This window comes from Phascolarctos cinereus, unplaced genomic scaffold, assembly GCF_003287225.1.
Source record: "Phascolarctos cinereus isolate Bilbo 61053 unplaced genomic scaffold, phaCin_HiC Scaffold_8;HRSCAF=390, whole genome shotgun sequence".
Classification (NCBI taxonomy): Eukaryota; Metazoa; Chordata; class Mammalia; order Diprotodontia; family Phascolarctidae; genus Phascolarctos; species Phascolarctos cinereus.
This window is the reverse complement of record NW_027556291.1, coordinates 25,898,540-25,919,314: the sequence shown is the minus strand read 5'-3', so window position 1 is coordinate 25,919,314 and position 20,775 is coordinate 25,898,540. Positions and strand designations below refer to the sequence as shown.

The following is a 20,775-nucleotide window of genomic DNA, read 5'->3' as shown; positions in this document are numbered from 1 at the left end:
AATTTAGGAATTCTAGCCAAAAAAAATGAGGAGATGTTATAGTCTGGCATGACCACCCTTGCTCTTGCTCCATGACTGGCTTATCTTTTAAAATCATACATACTTCCTGATATCTTTTATACTATTTTTTCAGGTTGATTTTTTGTTAGAAGGATGATACAGTCTGCTCATACTGCCCAAAGAATGACTCATAACATGAATTCACCGAGAATATAAGTTAATCAGTCAAAAAGCATTTATTAAGTGCCAACTGGGTGCTGAACACTGTGCTAATAAGCACTGGAGACAAACATTCCCTGCTAAACAGGAGAACATTGTACACAGTAATAGCCACATTGTATGATGACTGACTTTGATAGACTTAGCTCTTCTCAACAACCTAAGGACCTAAGACAACTCCAAAAGACTTATGATGGAAAATGCTATCCACATCCAGAGAAAGAACTACAGAGTCAGAATGCAGATTGAAGCATATTATTTGTGGGTTTTTTTTTTTAGTTCCTTCTTTCTCATGGTTTCTCCCATTGGTTCTAATTCTTCTTTACAAGACTAATGTGAAAATATGTTTCTTATGAATGTATATATACAGCCTATATCAAATTGCATGCTGTCTTGGGGAGGGGGAGAAAATTTAGAATTCAAAATCTTATGGAAGTGAATGTTGAAAACTAAAAGTAAAACAAAAACCAAAAACATTCCCTGCTCTCAAGAAGCTAGATCACAGTCTAATGAAAAGGGTGGGGGAGAGGAATGGGGAAAAGATAACAAACAATTATGTGCAAACAAACTTTATACAGAATAAATAGGGAAAAAAAAGAGACAGCAATAACTCCTGCCATAAAGCATCACCACAGTAATACTGACATACAACTTCCCAAAATGAATGTATCACACAATGCCATTCCTCCTATTCAAATATGGGTCTAGTTCACTGTCAATATGCAGTATCTGTCCAAGATATGTTTAGTAAGGGACCAACTCTAGGCTGTTCATCCAAGTGTGAATCACAGTCTGGACAAAAGGTGTCAGCTCTGCTTTTCCTGTGTGGATGGATGAGCAAAAAACTCGAATAGCTATAGGTCTCACTTAACAGGGTCTGCAATACTCTGGGGCTTTACACAATAAGTGCAATGACATCCACCAGCAGAAACATCTGGAGCACCTCAACATCTTTAGGAATAACATCTTCACTTAAACTCTATGCCAGATGTCCTCTATTACGTAGGCAAACTTCTTTGGAGAGAATACATCTACTTGTTGTTTGTATACCTTGTTTGATGCTTATAATTCAGAATCATTTAGTGAAATTATCTCTATTAGTACATCTTTCAAGAACTTTTGAGTGATTTTAATGTTCATGGAAGAGAGACTTAAAATTAAGATGGCATCTTGCCCTACTAAACTATACGTTTTTATTTTTTGAATCAACCAAGAACAATAAGAAAATGGAATCATTTACTGCCTTCATTTCCACTTGATTATGTGACTCTAAGAATGCAGTCTGTTGTTGAATATCATTTGTTTGTTCTGTGTCTGTCACTGATGCCATCATTATGTAAACAGATAATTCTCAAAAAAGAAAAAAACCAATAATATGGCCCATCAGGACACAGCATGACATGGATGACAAGGTGTTATGACAGCCCCCAAATGTAGCATGATCATTTAAGCTGCATTATTAGAGACACAGTGCCCACAATGATAGTCCTGCTGTACTCTGTCATGGCCAGATAACAGTACTGTGGTCAGTTCTAGCAACCATAATTTGAGAAAAACATTTTAAAAAGCTATCTAAAAGAGGAATGGATATCACAGGAGGTAGTGGGTTACCAATCCTTAGAGATGTTCAGATATGAGTAGTGTATGTTGTAGAACTGAAGTCAAACACACCACCTGTGGGCTGCGACGGCCCTCATCACTCCCTAGTGCAGCCCAAATGAGATTAAAATGCAATTGGGAAACATTTTACAAAATAAGGAAAAATACTTTCGAGCACAGATAATGTACCTATGTGGTTTTCTAAGTCAACATGCACCTGGAGGGATGCTTATGTATGGCTGAGTGGCCTTGTTTCCATTGGAGCTCTACACCGCTGGGATAGGAGACGTTTCTATTCAGGCGTACATTGGACTAGATTCTGTTTAAAGTTGCTTAATATTTCCTATTTGTACTTCATGCATAATTCTAATCAAACAAAGAACTGACATAGTCGAATGACATGTTAGGAGAAGCATGTGGAGGTGATACAATGAGAATGAAGACAGAGGAGCCTATACAATAATAACAGAACTTCTGGGGTAACCTCTTCAAACGGCCTATCTGATTGAGGTTACTCTAGTGTGAGGAGAATACAAGTACCATTCATTAAAAAACACACCTGAAAACGGAAAGATTTATGGCACCAGATGAGGTTGGAACAAGCCCTTCTTTCAGAGCTTAGAAAACCTTGGCAATTAGAGCTTTAGAAGTTTTATTCCTTTCAACTGTACTCACAAAGAAATGATGCCTGGATTTATTCTAAAATCTTAAATACTTGACTGCTCTTAAAACAGTGGGTCTTAGCAATACATATCTGAGTGATGAACATTTTGGTGCTGGCTATCATAGCAAACAGCATTCATAATATTTGAAAACACTGCAGCTGGCAACTTATCTAAGGTACAAAAAAGAAAGAAAAAAAAGAATTTTAGATACCACAAGGCCTTTAATCTTCTTTTCACAAGGCTATTATTCAGATATTTATATTTGCTAAAACTGGCACTGACATCATATTCTTTTAAAAAGTCACACTAATTATATGGAGTAAGAAATTATGTAGCAAAAATGAGTAGTCATTTCAAATGGCTCCTTACTGGTAATTCCAATCTTCTATTATTATTAATATTACCTCAATATAGCACAGGATTCAATTCAATAAGCGTTACTATGTGCAAGCATGGTACTATGGGCGGAGAATACAAAGACAAAATTGAAACAAATATGGTTGCAGAGGGAATCAATCAACCAAGATAGATTTTTTTAAAAAGATATGCACAGAAGATGAAAGCAAGGGTAAGTAAAAGAGGATGAATATAAGAGCACTGCACAGTCCTGTAAATACAGTGTTCAGAGAGCTAAAGCTCATAATGAGCTGAGGCAGGAAAAGTGAGCTAAAGACAAGAAAAAGGGTGGGGTTTGGTTAGCTGTACTGAGGAAGAGTAAGATCAAAGAAAAGATAGAACCACTGCTTAGGGAGGATGGGATAATAACTGACAAGAAAGATGGCAGACTTGTTCAATTGTTAGACTTCTGTTTTCCTTGGCAGGGAGAATGATGCTGGCACTGGCAATGATGGGAAAGAAAATAGTTCAGAGAGTGGTGATACAAGATGGGTGAGGCGATGGTAAGAGAGCACCTAGTTACTCTTGATGAATTCAAGTCATTTGGTCCAAATGAACTATATTGTCAGGTGGATGGGACTGTTGAGTTACTGTCAGTGATATGTGAAAGATCACAGGGAATGAGAGAGATACTGAAGAACTGGAAAAGGTACCCATTTTCAACAAATAAGAATAAAATCTACAAACTAAAAGCCAATGAGCTTGACTTGTATTGTTGGACAAATTCTAGAACAGATCACTAAAGAGGAGGTTATGGAACATTGAGAAAAAGAAGAAGGGATCACAAAAAGCCAGCATGGCTTCCAAAAATATGTCACACCGGACTTATTTATTGCCTGTTTGGAAAGGGTTACTAAACTAGTTGAATAGGGGAAGGCTGTAGACACTGTTTACTTTGCCTTTAGCAAAGCATCTCCTCTTATTCTAGCAAAAAAGATGGAGATGTGGACGTGAAAAAAACAAAACTAGATAGAATTAGAATTGTTTGAACGTTTGGAATCAAAGAGAAGTCATTAATGGCCTAAGGTAAACACGGTGAAGTCTCCAGTGAAGGGATAGAGACTTGCTTCTGTGTACTTAATATCAATGATTTAGATGACTGCAGAAATAGCATGCACGTAAACTTTGCAGATAATAGCAAGCTAAGAAGGATGAGTAGCATGCTAGGTGACAGAAACAGGAGACAAAAAGAACTTCCTAAGTGGTAACATTGGGTTGCATCTATTAACAAGACATTGGGGGCAGCTAGGTGGCACAATGGATAGAGCACCGGCCATGAAGTCAGGAGAACCTGAGTTCAAATCCAGTCTCAGACAGTTTACAAGCAGTGTGACCCTAGGCAAGTCATGTAACCCTGACTGCCCCCCCCCCCGACACTCAATAGGGAAACATGTCTTTCTTTTTTGTTTTGGTAAAGAATTTATTTTATTTTTTTTATAATTAATTTATTTTTAGTTTTCAACATTCACTTCCATAAGCTTTTGAGTTTTAAATTTTCTCCCCCTCCGTCCCCGCCTTCCTCGCCAAAACGGCACGCAATCTGCTATAGGCTCTACATATACATTCCTATTAAACATATTTTCACATTAGTCATGTTGTAAAGAAGAATTAGAACCAATAGGAGGAACCACAAGAAAGAAAAACAAAACAAAACCAGAAGAGAAAAAAAAAGAGCAAATAGTATGCTTTGATCTGCATTCCAACTCCCTATTTCTTTTTCTGGATGTGGATAGCATTTTCCATCATGAGATCTCTGGAGATGTCTTAGATACTTGCATTGCTGAGAAGAGCTAAGTCTATCAAAGTTAGTCATCGCACAACATGGCTGTTACTGTGTACAATGTTCTCCCGGTTCTGCTCACTTCACTCAGCATCAGTCCATACAAGTCTTCCCAGGTTTTTCTGAAGTTTGAAGCATGTAAGTCTTTAGAAAATGTTCAGTAGGGAAGTCTTTGTTGACTCTTCACGGCCACCATGGACTATAGCGCTCCAGGCCCTTCTATCCTCCACTGTTTCCTTAAGTCTGTTCAAGTTCATGTTTGTTGCTTCCATGACACTATCTATCCATCTCATCCTCTGCTGTTCCCTTTTCCTTTTGTCTTCAATCTTTCCCAACATCAGGGTCTTTTCCAATAAGTCCCATCTTCTCATTATGTGGCTAAAGTATTTAAGCTTCAGCTTCAGTACCTGATCTTCCAGTGAATAGTCTGAATTAATATCTTTAAGTACCTACTGATTGAATCTCCTTGCTCTCCAAGGGATTCTTAAAAGTCTTCTCTAGTATCACAACTCAAAAATGTTGATTCTGAAGCACTCAGCTCTCCTTATAGCCCAACTCCCACAGCCACACACTGCAATCAGAAAAACCACAGTTTTGACTATGTGGACCTTTGTCGGCAAGGTGATGTCTCTACTTTTTAGTCTGCTGTGCAGATTTGCTTTGGCTTTCCTTCCAAGGAATAAGCTTCTTTTAATTTCATAGCTGCAGTCACCATCTGCAGTGATCTTGGAGCCCAAAAACATAAAATCTGACACTGCTTCCATTTCTTCTCCCTCTGTTTGCCAGGAAGTGATGAAGTTGCCAAGATCTTAGGTTTTTTGATGTTAAGCTTCAAGCCAGCTTTTATACTCTAGTCTTTCACCCTTATCAAGAGGCTTCTTAATTCTTTTTCACTTTCTGCCATCAGAGTGGTATCACCTGCATATCTGAGACTGTTGATATCTCTCCCAGCAACCTTAATTCTGACTTTTGATTCATCCAGCTCAACATTTTGCATCATGTACTCTGTATATGTTAAATAAGGTGACAATATACAGCCTTATCATACTCCTTTCCCAATATTGAACCATTCAGATGGATAGAACATATAAAGAGGCTTAGTATCAGAAAAACCTTCTTTTAAATTACAGCCATCCAAAAGTGGAACGTATGGCCCAGAGAGCTAGTGAAGTTTTTAAGAAGAGGGTGGATGGCCACTTGTTTGATACATTTTAGTGAGACTTCCTTCTTGAGTATAGGCTGGATTGAATTTCCTTGCAACTCTGAATTTCTAGGAAAAGTCTCTGCCCTAGAGAAGCTTATGGTGCCTGGAGGCCACAAAGGTTAATTACTGATTCATTCTTTCTTTCTCTCTTTATTTGTGCAGTGAATATAATGCAAGGTAGAAAGTGATGCAAGCAAAGGAGAAATTCAGGCAAAATGGTTTAGGGAAATGAGAAGAGGAGAGACAAAGACCCTAAAGTACAGTGCCTGGCATATAGCAGGTATTTAACGTTTATTAACTGCCTAAAGTTCTGAAATCTAACAACTTCTGCTTGAGTTTACAAATAAAAAAACCAAACTGTCCCTGCAACTAAGTATTGCATCAAACGGAGGGGTGTGAAATGAGACATGTGGGCCAGGCTGAGCCATTTATTATCCTGAAAGTCCAGATTATATAGGGAAAGCTAACAATCATCCTCGAGGCATCCTCACCATTCTTACCCCTGACTAACCCCAGCCCTTATGCACACCCTTAATTGTTTACACCTGCTTATAATCAAGGTCCAAGGGTCAAAGTATTCTAACCTTTAGGCAGGAGAAGTTGGTGAGCCAAAGGATCTGAATAATTAAGCCCTTCTGGGTAGGAAAAGGAAAACAGTCAAGTTCTAACCTAAATTCCTCATCCCATATTTAGACTTTACAATTCTGGCCCTCAACAATAAACTATATTGGTTGGGGTGTTCTATGGAAAGAAAGCAAAAAAAATTCTGATCCTCCAATGAAGCAAGAAGGCAGAACATATTTTCTCCAAAGTGGGCCTTTTCTTGAAGGCAAACAACATCAAAGTTATTGGCTTTATTCTACTCTATTATGAAAATTATTAGAAATCTATGGTTGTTATGACGACATATCTTTCAGAACCTTTTGTGTATTTCTTTTTTCTCCTGTCTTATCCCTATTTTCTCCAAAATAAGGGATAAAGAGAAGAAAGGTTCAGAAGAAAGATTAAGATTTTAGAGTTTGTCTAATTCTAGGACAGGGTGAAGATCCTGATGTGGCACTCTAGGTCCTCAAGTGTGGCCCTTTGACTAAATCCAAACTTCACAGAACCAATCTCCTTAATAAAAGGATTTGTGTATAAAATTTGGACTCAGTCAAAAGGCCGCACCCAATGAAAGCCACAGGTGGCTTTGAAGCCACAGGTTCCCCACCCCTGGTCTAGGATGTAGAAGGAAATATAGCTAGGTGTTGTGACTACAGCTTTTTAATATGAAATGCAAATTAACCTTATTTCCTTTTTGGATGGGTTTACTAAGCTAGTAGATAGGAGTGTTATATATAGTTCACCTAGATTTTCAGCACAATATTTTCTATTATTATAAAAAAAGCATGCTATTATTGTGTAAAAGACAGAGATATGTGTTAGACAATAAGATAGCATAATTAGATGGATTCACAAGTGGCTAACGTCAAGTCCCCCCCAAAAGTATCAAATTCCAATGAGGTTTCCAAGGGAATGTCCTAGGTACTTATGCTTGGCACCAAGGTGCTTAACATTCTGACAGGCATCACTGCAATTAAGATGAAATTTATTAAGGATAAATATAAAATACATTTGGCTTCAAAACAAATTAACTTGACAATCACAAGAGAGGGAAAATTGTGGATAAAGAACAATTATATATTGAGGGAGTTTCAATAGACTGAAAACTTACTAATAGACAACAATGTGAGCTAATAGTCAAAAATGAGTTGAAGGAAATGAATATTCTAGCTTAAAAAAAATAGTAACTATTGGTATTGATGATAGCTCTCTTCAAGTATCTGAAGGGCTATCATCACATGGAAGGATTCATTATTCTATTTGGCCCCACAGGGCAAAGCAGGAGAAAGAGGAAGTTACAATTGAGGTTTGATTTAAGAAAAGCATCTTCTAACCCTGAAAACTCCCCATAGACGCAATGGACTGATTCAGGAGGGTCTAACTCAACAGGGATCTTCAAGCAAAGGCTAGATGAGTACTTCTGGTGTTGTAGAACAAATTTTAATTCATTTTTGAGTGGGACTAGATGGCCTCCACTGAGGTCCTTTCCATACTTCCTGCCAAGTATTCATTTTTAATATTTTTTGGGAAGGGGGAGGAGGGTGTGTGTGTGTGGTGTGTGTGTGTGTGTGTTGTGTGTGTGTGTGTGGGGGGGGGGGGCGCGGGGCAGCAAACTTCTGGTGAGGAAACACCTCTCAACACAGCTCTATAATTTACAGTCTTGAAGCACCTGGACGTTATATGATTTGCCCAGGGTAACACAGCCTTCTATCAAAGGCCAGATTTGAACTTGGATCTTCCTAACTTCAAGGCTAGCTCTCAATCCATTATGTCATCCTGCCTAACTTGAGGGTGTGCCCAGAGAAAGGTCCTAATGCAGAGGGCCATCTCAGGGGCCAGAAAGTGAGGAAAGCTACTTCTCACCTTTCATGCTAGGCAACTGAGTGCCAATTTGTTAGCAAATTATCTACTACCTTGTTTCGATCTAATGAAATTCAGCCCCTTATACTAGGTTTCCTAAAAAATAAGATGAAATAACGGCAAAAACACCCCACTACTTTACAAAGAAAAAACACTTGTACTCTATTATGATGTTTCTGTTTCTGTCTTTGTGTATGTATTTACATATACATACATATATACATAAAGTACACATACAAAATGTACAAAATTAATAATTGGCATTTTGAAATTTCAGAAACATTTTGACTTTCTGTTAATTTTCACTTACCCGTTAAGTGATCTAGGTAGTACTGATAAAGTTTGCACTGAATAGGTGTCATTCTTACGGCTAAAACATATTCATGCTTTGGTGGCAGGAACTTTGTTAGGGCTGTATAATCTTTTCTCTGGAATAAGAAAAAGTCAGTAAAGAAATGATTCAATGAAAGTAGGTCATTAGTAGCGATAAGCTGATCTCACAGCAAGAAATCTGCAGATAAACCTGTCAAATATACAGGAAAACTCAAGTCAGTTACCCTCTTGTCTCCCGCCCCCCCATTGCCTTGAAGATCTTCGGAGTCTTGCCTACCATGATGCTCAGTCCACAGTTTAACTACCTCCTATTCTGCTATAAAATGAAACAACTACATTATGGAAGTTTCATTCAAATGTACCTTGGAAAGAAATAGCAAAGGAATAACTCAATTGCCCAAAGGTCCCCTCAGGTCTATCAGGTTTTTCCTTAGTGGCTATCCAACAACAGTTTTAACCCTTACTCATAACTGAGGTAGCTAAATAATGAGTTGATATGGTATTAGGACTGTTCATAGTGGCCTCCACGAACAAATAAAGCAGCCAAATGGAAGGAAAACAATTCTTCATCTTCCAAGTACAATATAAATTCCTAAGGGCAGTGGCTGCTTGTCCTTTGTCTTTGTCTCTCCCGTCCCCTCACAGACACCACACAATGCCTTGCACACAAGGCTTAATAGTTGGTGAATTCTTTTCATTTATAGTAAACACAATTAATTCAAACCCAAGTGATTGAAAATTTATTAGGTCTGCCTTGACCAAAAAGGATAAAAAACAAATGTAAAGAAATAAGATTCAAAGAGATATATTTAGCCTACTTAACAAAAGAGACCATTTCATAGCACTCAGAAAGCAACTTAAAACTGTTCATAAACAAATATGTACTAATTACAAAAAATTCTTTTGACCAGAAATAGTGTTTCAGCTATGGCCAACTTTATCATAACAGACTGATGTAAATCGATATAGTGGAATTAAGTCCAGTTAACAAGCTGCTCCTGCACTGTATATGGATATTTTTGTTTGTTTGGGATGAGGAACTGGTGTTGGAATAGAGAGGCCCAAGAAGCTCTGCTGCATGATTGAAGCAGATACCTCCTTGGCAACACTGGCAACCTAACTCTTTGTTAGGTTGGGACTTTTGTCGTTGTTGTAGTAGCAGTTGTTCTTTTTTAGGAACATCTTAAGCCAAGTCTAACTCAGATGAGTCTTTCCAAATTAGTGAGATTTTATAGAACCAGAGGATTAACAACAGTAGGCAAGGCAATTTCCCAACTATAAGAAAAGCTGTAATCTCTCTTATACTACGCTCTATTCTCTAAATCTGACTATTTTCCCAAGTATTTCTTCCATTAAAGCCTAAGAACATAAGAGGAATTTATTTAATCAACATAACACCAGGGATTCACCAATTAAATTCTAGCTGATAAAAATCATTCTCTTCCTTCCTTTCTTCCTCTCTCTCTCTCTGTTTGGTTTCACTGGCATAGGGATTTTCTGGTGAGGAAATTCCTTCCACCAATGCAATTCTGCAACTTACATGTTGGGAACACGTGGGAAGGTTAAGTGACTTGCCCAGAGACAGAGCACCAGAATGTGTCAGAAGCAGGACACGAGACAAGGTCTTCCTGATGCTCAGGCCAGCCATCTACTAACAATGCTAGAGTGCCTCATACACCCAGGCAAAATGAACATTAATGCACTCCTTACTCAGCTCCACCTTTCAAGTCAGCTCTGATTCCATTTCCTGCAGGCCTGCTCTCCCCAGTTGCTAGTACTTTCCCCTCCTATATTACCTTTCATCTACTTTGTATATACTTTGTGCATAAATGTTGTCTTCCCCATTAAAACACGAGCTCCTTGAGGGTGGGGACTATTTTTGCCTTTCTTTATATCTGTAGTATTTAGCACAAAGTAAGAGCTTAATAAATGCTTGCTGCCTAAGTGTTTCATACAACAACTGCCATCTAATTTTTAATTCCTAAAAGAAAAATATTCTAATCCTATTTTCTAAATGCCATAAATGTGTTCAAATGGAACATTTAAGTGTAGAATATCAGATCTTTTTTTTTTAAATTCAGATTTAAGAAAATTAGTATTAACAAATAATTGAACTCATAAGGCCAAGAGAGACAGCTTGGCATCATTCACAGAATACTAGCCTTGGAGTTGGGAAGGTCACAATTTAAGTCCCACATCTTCACACATACTGGTTGTGTGATGCTGAAAAATTAACTTGACCCTACAGCTCCCCCAGACAACAACTTTCTAAGATTCTAGGTTAGAGGTGAGTTGCTAATCTGCATAGATACGGGTAGTTTCAATACCAAGAATCGCCCATACCAGTGAATCTCCGGGTTAGTGCTAGGCAACCCTAACCTTCCCAACCCACCATCCCCTCTCCAAAAAGGAAACTTTAAAGAAACGCAGAATTCAACTACCATAAAAGTTCAAAAAGACAGGGGTAAAATAAATGTAAATGTAAGCTATATAGCACCAGAAAGGGAAAAAGGTACCAATTAAGCCGTATTTCAAGGTATGTGGACTTCATCCACATTTCCGGGTTGTCATATTTCAAAACAACAATTCTTATTTACTTTTGTGAAACAAATTTGTACCTGCACACATCCAGCTAACATTTCATAGAGAATGTGGGCCCGCTTTTTCATCACTCTGACATCAACCATGGTAGAGTCTGCACACTGACCATTCTGGATTGGATTTATGAATCGATTCCTGAATTCTTTAATGGACCCAAGCAAATTCTCCTTGATAAAGTTAACCATGCAGTGATCTAAGAGAAAAAATAGTAGCTTATTATTAACAATATCTGTCCCTCAAAGGGTTAAAAGTTCCCAGAAACAATTCTCTAATAAAGTGCTTCTTTTTGTAGACAAACATTTGCTACAAATCTAACATAGCCTAGGCAACCTGAGGAATCTCGTGACAAAAATAACCACAATAAATACTAGTCACAAGTTATAGTAATAACAGAGCTTGTAACAAAGGTAATTCATCCTAAGTCATTACTCTTTACAACTCAGATATGGGGTGTGATATGACAGCCATCTATAACTCCAACCAAGACTTTCCTCAGCAGTGGGGCAACTTTCACTGAAAGCACAGATCTTTAATGAAATAAATGAAATCTGATAATATGCTACTCTATACATGTATGTTAACTTACCATAAAATCGGAAATCAAAATGGATAAAGGGATAAAATAAGTTAAAAACTTAAACAATGACCAATATCAGAATAAAATATGAAGTTAAGATGATGCAAATAAAAGTGAAATGAGATCAACAAGTTATTCCCATGAGAGAAAAGACTCAACAGAGGGCACTGTTCTTCTATCATTACCCCTCAGGATGATTTCTTGTTCCCTCTTCACTGCCATTACTTCCAGCAGATAAAAACGGGGGAGCAGTCTCTCTCATTAAAGCCCAGGACTCGAATTAAATCACCACCTCTCTCCCAACCAGCTCCAGCTTCACAGGTGACGTGACCATCTTCTAGTTTGTTTGCTCCAGCCCAGCCCCCATGCACAGTCTGGGCACACTCTTTTAAAGTTTAATTGTACAAGGGAATTTGTGGAGGACCAGCAGTCTCTCCTCTGCTCTCTATGGACGCAGACACATGTAGACATGGAGAGCCATACACACATAGTAGGAGTTAAGGTGATTTACCCTCCTAAAACCACATGGTCTTCCTAAATTACATGTGGATTTAAGCAGTAGCTTATATGCATACATGCACGCAGACACACAACTGAGGAACATTAGTGGAGTTTTCAGGTGATTAAATCAGGTTAACAAAAGCTCAAGCTTACAAATTAACATTTTGTCAACTACATTAAATTCCACGTTTCTTTTTTAAAAGACACAATTTCCAGCATTACTAAATTCACAATCACTTGCTTGGAGAGGTGGGGTATTCTTTCATACGAAAATGAGATGGACCAACGTAAAAGTCATGGTATAATCTAAGTAAGAAAAGGAAGGAAGAAAGGAGAATCATATCTAACAAGGAGGTTCACAGACAAGAAAAAAAAAAAGGGTCCAGGCCATGCCCATGTTCTAAGTCATCTAGGTATAGAAGAAAGATTTGCTTACACTCTATTAGGTTATTCTGTAAGGGTGTTCCTGTTAAAATAATCCTCCTTCTTGAACGTATAGAATTCATGGCTTTTGAAACAGCAGAGGCTTCATTTTTCAATATGTGGCCTTCATCACAAACAACAAAGTCTGGACCTAAGAGAAAAATGTGTCGATACTCATCACTTAGTTAATAAACAAGATACACACACTATGATGCTGCAAAAAAATGTAAATCATTAAAAAAAAATCTTTTACAATGCTGGTGTAAGGGATAAAACACAACTACTTTATAAAGTAACCATATTAATATCACATACAATTTCTATGATGACTTTATAGGGTGGAGGAACAAGGAGGTGCTTTCAATGGAATTACACTGAAATACTTGTAATAAAAAGTGTTATCATTAAAGATAAGCAAAAAGGCTGAGGAATATAAGCAGCCACCAGAGTGGTAAAAAACAAGCTAAGTTTTAAAAAATTTACATGCAATCTGTAAAGATAAATTATTTTTTAAAAATGAAAAAGTTATGGTCTGCTCAGGGTTAGACAACTAGTAAATGGGTCAGAGGGAGACCCTGACCCCAGGGCTTGCTCCCTGCCTACTACACAAAGCTGTGTCATTCATTAATATCCTCTTTTTATTTTGGGGGGGGGACAGGACAGGATGATACAATTGGGGTTAAGTGACTTGCCCAGGGTCACACAGCTATTAAGTGTCTGAGGCCTACTAACTGACTCCAGGACTAGTACTCTACCCACTGCCCCAATACCATCTTTCTATTTTTTTTTTAAGGCAATTGGGGTTAAGTGACTTCACTTAACAGCCCTGACTTCAGGGCTGGTGCTCTATTCACTGTACCACCTAGCTGCCCCCCAATACCTTCTTTCTATATACCAATGATTCTCAGGGGTAGAAGTAAACTAATCAAGAAATTTGTTTGCTTATGGATTTCATGAAGAAAATCTTACCATTAAACTGGCATAAGGCAGGTGTCAAATAAATGCTTTCTGGCTGACAGCAGGTGGTCGTGGCTTTAGTAGCTTATTTATGTTTTAAAATCCTCCAAATTTAAAGTAATAGAGATTAAAAAATTCTAAAATACTTATTAAGCTTCTTTGATTACTTATGTCTATTTTTAAAAGTATAACTGTATTTTGGGGGGTTGTTTGTTGTTGTTTTTTTAAATGCTAAGTATCAAAATAGCTACAGTTTTAGTAATGGTAGTTTTCTGCTTACTCTGTAGCCTGGAAAAAACATCCTCTGAACGTCCATAATAAAAGCTGCTGAAACGGAAAAATAATTCAACTCCCAATAATATTTAACATCCCTCTTTCTATTTTCTTTGGTAAATAAAGTAATCAAATCTTCATTCAGTTTTCTAATGTAGGTGTAAAATTAATGTAAATATAAAAAGAAATTGCTGTTTTATCTTTTAAAAATCAAAACCTTCATTTTTCTGAGAGTTAGAAGATATAATCAAGCTTATATATAAAATAATGAGAATAACAATGTAAATAAAATATGTAAGATGGCTGACCAATGGATAAAATCTGCTGTTCAATATAAGTTCATTAATTTTGTGGGAAATTGTAATTACATTAAAAAGCCAAATTTAAATGAGTTATGTTGCCACCTATTGGTGGAAAGTAAGAAAGACAGCTACAGTTTCCCAGAATATTGCTATGATGGAAAGAGAAGAACTAAGACCAAAGGATTTAGAACTAAAAAGGAACCTAAGAGCTCATGGAATCCAATCCTCTCATTTTTGGAAAGAAGAAACGGCCTAGTGAAGGTAAATGACTTTGTTCAAGGCCACACAGGCAAAAAGTGACAAACACAGAATATGAACTCAGGTTCTCTGGCTCCAAATGCAGTGTTTTTATAATACAGCACGTGTTTTGCTTTAATAGGCAAAAATTTGAAAAATCAAACGTGGTTATTTAAGTGGGATGCACACATATACATGTGTGTATGTATTTCTACATACATACGCACACATATATGAAGATTTTATTTTCCTTCGTGTATTACATATTATTGAGATTAACCTGCATCAACACATAAATACACATAATTTGAATGGTTTCAAAGTTTCCCAAATTGTATTACAATAAAATTATAGCTAATTTTTTCCTGAGATGACTCTGTATAAACTGCATGTGTGTCATGTGAGGATCAGCCCAGCTAGGTTTATCAATAGAGAGGGGTGGCTATGAGATGATGACCAGCTTCCTAAGCCCTCAAGGGGTTAAGAATCACATTAGTGTATGAAGTACCTCTACCACAATGAAATCAAAATCCCTGAAATACTGAAGTAGGAAAGTATTCCTTTGCCATAGAGGTACATGTAAATTAAAAACATGCTGACACAGGATGGGAAAGAAGAAAATGGGAGTCTGATGTGGAAACTTCTTAAACTGCTGACAACTATTCCAGAGCTACTTCCCATAAGGCGAGGGAAGGTAAGATGAAAACCAACTAACCATCCTGTTATGGGGGAAAAAGTCATAAAAGTACTCCTAGCCTAATCTTTAATTAATTCTCCCACCTGCTAGGTAAAAGGAATGTGGGAATGGCACTTAGCTAAACATAAACAATACTATAAATGGACAGTGACAATTCAAAAATACTATAAAAATTGGAGGGGGGGGATTTCATGGTAGTATTTGGTTATAGATGAATAAGAAGGTATTCACTTCCTTCCTCAAATTACCTGTACAACTGCCCCCTCCCTTTCTCCCTACCTCTCATCAGAGGCTTTACTTCCTACAAAATCACGAAGATAGAAGCCATCCAACGTGAGTGTCTTCCCTGAAATCGTATACCACCAAACCCTTTGAAATCACACCTCCACCTCCTCTCTTTACTAAAGTCAAAGCCTCTGCTTTGGTGCCCCTGACCCAATCAACTCCTGGGGACTTGCCTGGGCAATCCTACCTCCTTCAAGTTCTTTGTATCCAGTGAGCCTTGTTGCCTAGAAACATGCTGTCTTCCCATCCTTAATGCTGCCATCCCCTGAAGTCATCATCCTACAGCTCACCTCTTAAAATCAAATTTCTTAAAAAGTCTGTGGGGGGGGGGGGCATGCACATGCATGGCAGCGAAGAGAGACAGACAGAGACAGACACAGTGGGGGGTGGGGGGGTGCCTTTGCTTCTATTGCTTCACCTCCCACTCACTCTTGAAACCCTAGTAATCTGGCTTCTACCTCAACCCCAGGCCATTATTCTCCAGGCTTACCAATGAATTATTAACTGCTAAAACCAATAGCCTTCCATCAGCCCTGGAATCAGGAGGACCTGAGTTTAAATCTGGCCTCAGACACTTACTAGCTGTGTGATCCTGGGCAAGTCACTTAACCCTGACTGCCTCCCAAAACTAAAATGAAATAAAATTAATAGCCTTTTCTGAGTCATCCATCTTGCCTTCTCCATAGTTTTCAACAACGGCCAACTCCCTTCTCTTTTTAGATATTTTTCTTTTCTTCATATTTTTGTGATATTCCTCTCTCCTAGTTCTCCTCCTACCTATCTGAGCATTCCTTAGACTCCTTTTCTAGATCATCCCCCAAGTGAAGGTGTACCCTAGTGTTCTGACCTGGACTTTCTATACTCATTATCTTGGCAATCTCATCAATTTCCATAGGTTTAATGCAGATGACTCCCAAATACACTTGCTGTTCAGTCATTTCAGCCATGTCTGATTCTTTGTGACCCCATCTCGGGTTTTCATGGCAAAGATACTGGAGTGGTTTGACATTTCCTTCTCCAGCTCATTTTACAGATAAGGAAACTGAGGCAAACAGTGACGTGACTTGCCCAAGGTCACTCAGCTACTACGTATCAGAGGCCAGATCTGAACTCAGGAAGAGGAATCTTCCTGACTTCAAGCCTGGCACTCTATCCACTGCTACCTAGCTGCCCCCCAAATATACAGGTACCCCTTGACTCTCTTCTGAGCTCTAGACTTGCTGTTATAAGTTATCGCAAACTAAAGCCTAAAAAGAGAACCCATTACCCTTTCTCCTAAACTAGACGAAGCTTCTAACTTTCCTATTTCAGTCTAGGATACCACTTCCCTTTCAAAAACCAGTTTGCAATCTAGTAGCCATCCATGATTCTTCCTTCTTCCACATTTCCCAAATCCATTAAGTGGTTGACACCATCTTACTACATCTGGCCCCTTCTTTCCACTCACACCATCAACATCTGATTTAAGCCTTCACTACGTCTTGTCTGGACTATTTTAACAGGCTCTTTGCTTCTAGTTTCTCTCCTCTCCAGTGTCTACTCTGCAGAGCTGCCAAATTAACATTCTTAGGATACAAGTTTGACCTCATCACTCCCCTATTAAAAAATGTTCAATGGGTGCCTATTGCCTCTTGGATAAAACACAAATGCTTCAGCCTGGCCTTTAAAGCCGTCCACCCACTTTCCACCTTCCTGTCTAGATTTCTTTTGTATTAGTCTCCTTAATACACTCTATATTCTAGTCAAACTTGACCTACTTGCTGTTCTCGAAACTCAACGTGTCATCTTCTGCCTTTGGGCCTTTCCTTAAAAACAAACAAGCAAACAAACACATACAAAAATAAATTTTTATTGCTCTTTTCTTTTCATATAACCTCTGAGCCTTTTATCCTTTATTTCAACCAAATTCTTACTGAAACATTTTGTTCTTACATCAACTCTTAGCCTATTAATAAGCTGCTCCCCATGCCTAGAATGCCCCTCTACCTCGCCTCTATCAATGTCAATTGAGCTGCCTTCTCTTGGAAAAGTCTCTCCTGACCTCCCCCAACCCCTGGACTTATCTTTACTGCTCTCTTCCCTCCTGAAGTTACTTTGTCTATTCTTTATATGTAAAGCATGTAGTATTACTCTGGTTTTGTCTTTGTATTCAAAGAGCCTAGCATTATGCATATTATGAATGTGATAAATATATGTTGAACTGAACTATCAAGCTGAAATTAGAAAAAAACAAAATCACCGTCCAGATTCTGCAGGAGTCTTCCATAATTAGGAAACACAATGCTTTTTATTCCCCTTAAAGGTATAAAGTAATTCTATTTCACTGCCAGATTCAGCCTTCCTACTACTTTATTCCTAAGAATTTGCCAGAAAATTACAAGTCTGATTCATAAGCTACAGAATTAAATGGCACTTTTATTCTACACAGTCTAAACTTTAGGGGAACAACGACAAACCAGTGATGAGTTCTATCAAGAGTTATCAGCAAAGCTGATCCTTCATTCTGATACTGACAGGTTGGCCAATGGAGTTGCCCTAATCTTTCTGTAATAGACTCCTTTTCAAAATACTGATCTGTCTTGTCTGACAGAAGGGTCAATGCCCTTCTTTACTTTTTGAATGTCTTTTCCTCACTCTTTCCTTTGAAAACATTTCTTTCACCTCCTGCCTTCCTTCTGCTTGTCTCTCCAGCTTTTCTCCCATTACTTGCAACAAAGCCATTCTCAACTCCTACCCTCCTCTCCACAGAATTATATCATCTCAATAACTGAGGACCTATTGGATTATTCTCTAGGTTAGGTTCTTCTAACTTCTACTAGTGGCATGATAAATAAAAGATATTAATGAGGCATTCCTTGAGTAATGAGGGAGCAGAAATAGCAGTTGCTCCCAGCTTCCCAAATTCTTCTAGCATCTAAGGCAGTATGGTCTACAAAGCAGTATAAAGGCAGTATCACCAAGAGGTCAGCATCCCTAAGCCCAGAGATGCCACTAGCAAAGCAACAACAGATAAGCATATGAGTGAGTGTGCCAATCCTTTTTTGAAACGCTAATACCCCTAGGAGTTGGCTCTACCTCAAGGTATTATCACAGCTAACACTCAGAATGGGTACTAGCCAACAGACAGAGAACAAAAGTGGAAGAGGTCTACAGAGAATGCTGGTTCCAGGAAAAAGGGAGAAAGCGAGACTAGAAGTGAGAGGGTACCAAAAAATATATTGCAGTGAACTTAAGTGTCTGAAACACTCTCACACACATAACGCTGCAGAGGCACCTGCTACTATCAATACAAGTTAGGACCTTCTCTGCAGCTTACCACCTGTCAGAAAGCTGCCTGTTACACTGAGAGGTTAAACAACGTGTCCAGGATCACCCAGCTAGCATGTGTCAGAGGCAGAAGTGAATCCAAGCCTTCCTCATTTGGAGGCTAGCTCCCATCCAGTACAAGGCTGCTTCCCACTCTGATAGGACAGAAATATTTTCTACTATTTTTATTTTTTAATTTTTCAAGGTGAAAGAGTTTCTCAACGCCTCAAAGGTTCTTAACACCTTGCATTAAACTCAACAAGATGCATTTTTTAACAGCAATCGCAATAACATGTCCTCCGTTGCTGGGCTTATAACAAGGAGACAAAGTGAACAGGATGAGGCCATTTCATTAGCAACTTAAAATGGAGAAACTAACCCAGCACCTATTACCACAGCTGCAAGTTAAGATTTTATATTCTGGAAAAATAAGCAAAAGCAAGAAGTAGATTATAAATACAAGGTTACTTTTAAGTGGTTTAAATAAAAACTGTTTAGAAGTTCACTGTGTACATACCAGTGTTTATGAGACACAGCAAGTTTTAATAATGCCAGTACATCTGTGTCCTACAATGACACAGCTAGGATAATTGCTCCATGCAATTAAAGTTCACAACTTTATGCAACATGATATTACTTAAAGTCTTTTTGTTTATACACTATGAAATGATGAAAACCACCACCAGAACCGAGGCTTTAATGTTTATCTTTTTAAAAAAAATACTGAATTTAGATTAATGCCTGTGTTTTTCCTCATAACTTCAAATATATTTTAATTAAAATATTTCTTAATTTCTCAAATTCATTTTGAAAATAAATTCATAGCTGCTATTGCAATATGAAGAATCCCGCCACTATACAATATTATATTACTGAAAGCTGACCACCAACCATGAAACATTTGGCTAATGAAAGTTAGGATATGAGTTCTCTTCTGAGAAAATTCCTAGTGGGTCGGTTACCACATGATGGTGATTTTTTTCAAGACCCACAGTAACAGTCTAGTACCAGGCTTCTTCACCTTGTTTGTGTCCAAGAACAATTTGGGCTTCTGGAGAAGCCTAAGGGACCACTTCTCAGAATAAGTTTTTTAAATCATCAAAGTAAATGCTAAAATTCAGTTAGAGAGACAGAGAAGATAAAGATGTGAGTATTTTCTTCTCCAAGTTCACATATAACCTTGGGTGGGATGGAGGAGGGGGGTCTCTGGACTCCAGGTTAAGAGACCTGGCCAAGCTGTCTGAACATTATTTGGGAAAGATGTTTTACTTGTCTGGGACTTGGCTGCTTCATTCGTAAGAGAAAGGGTCAGACTTGGGAGAAGGTACCAAAGGCCCAAGAGCTCATCAAGTTGCCCTCAAACATCTTTCAACATTGACTTGAGGATGTCTTTTCAGCCCTCAAATTATACTCCTAAGTCACTGTCATACCCAAGAGCTTCTCAGAAGTAAATAGGTCATATACAAATTCTACATAAATATCAGCTGGTGTTACATTAATGAAGCAGAATACTGTGACTGGCTACTGGGATACAGCCAGCACTTTGACTGGACAGCTTTTGGACTAGAATGTCCTTTTTGTTGAGTTGAAAATGTCTTTTCTCATTTCTACCCCCCCCCGCCAACTCCATCTAAATCCTAAACTCCTTCAGAGCACAGTCTACAAGATTATGCTCCAACTATCATTAATACAAATCAGCATTTTAACAGGGTCCACAAATACAGAGATGTAATTTACAACTTTATAAATGTATTCATTAAGAAGCTTATCAGAGTCAAACTAAAGTTTTACACCAGGAAAATGGAGCTCACACAGACACATCTTAAATATGACTTAAATTCTACTTTTGCTACTTAAAAAATTAAAATGGCCTCTATAGGTAACAGTTAACCAAGTGCTAGTCAGAGTCAGAAGCCAATATATATAACCCCATAACCACCTGTCACCTTAACTTCCA

The 20,775-nt window shown here is 38.1% G+C and overlaps 1 protein-coding gene across 8 annotated transcripts in view; it reads right to left on the bottom strand.

Moving 5' to 3' along the window:
• ATRX (ATRX chromatin remodeler) overlaps positions 1–20,775 on the bottom strand; it is a 209,273-nt gene that overhangs the window by 61,403 nt on the left and 127,095 nt on the right. For all 8 annotated transcript variants that reach the window (XR_013483696.1, XM_020964560.2, XM_020964563.2 and 5 more), the window contains 3 exons: positions 12,775–12,912; positions 11,278–11,453; positions 8,637–8,754 (listed from right to left, as the gene is read on the bottom strand). Coding sequence is in view for 7 of the 8 variants with exons in the window: in XM_020964560.2 (XP_020820219.1) it covers positions 8,637–8,754; positions 11,278–11,453; positions 12,775–12,912 (432 nt within the window). In the remaining variant the exon portion in view is untranslated. The remainder of the gene's footprint in view (positions 1–8,636; positions 8,755–11,277; positions 11,454–12,774; positions 12,913–20,775) is intronic.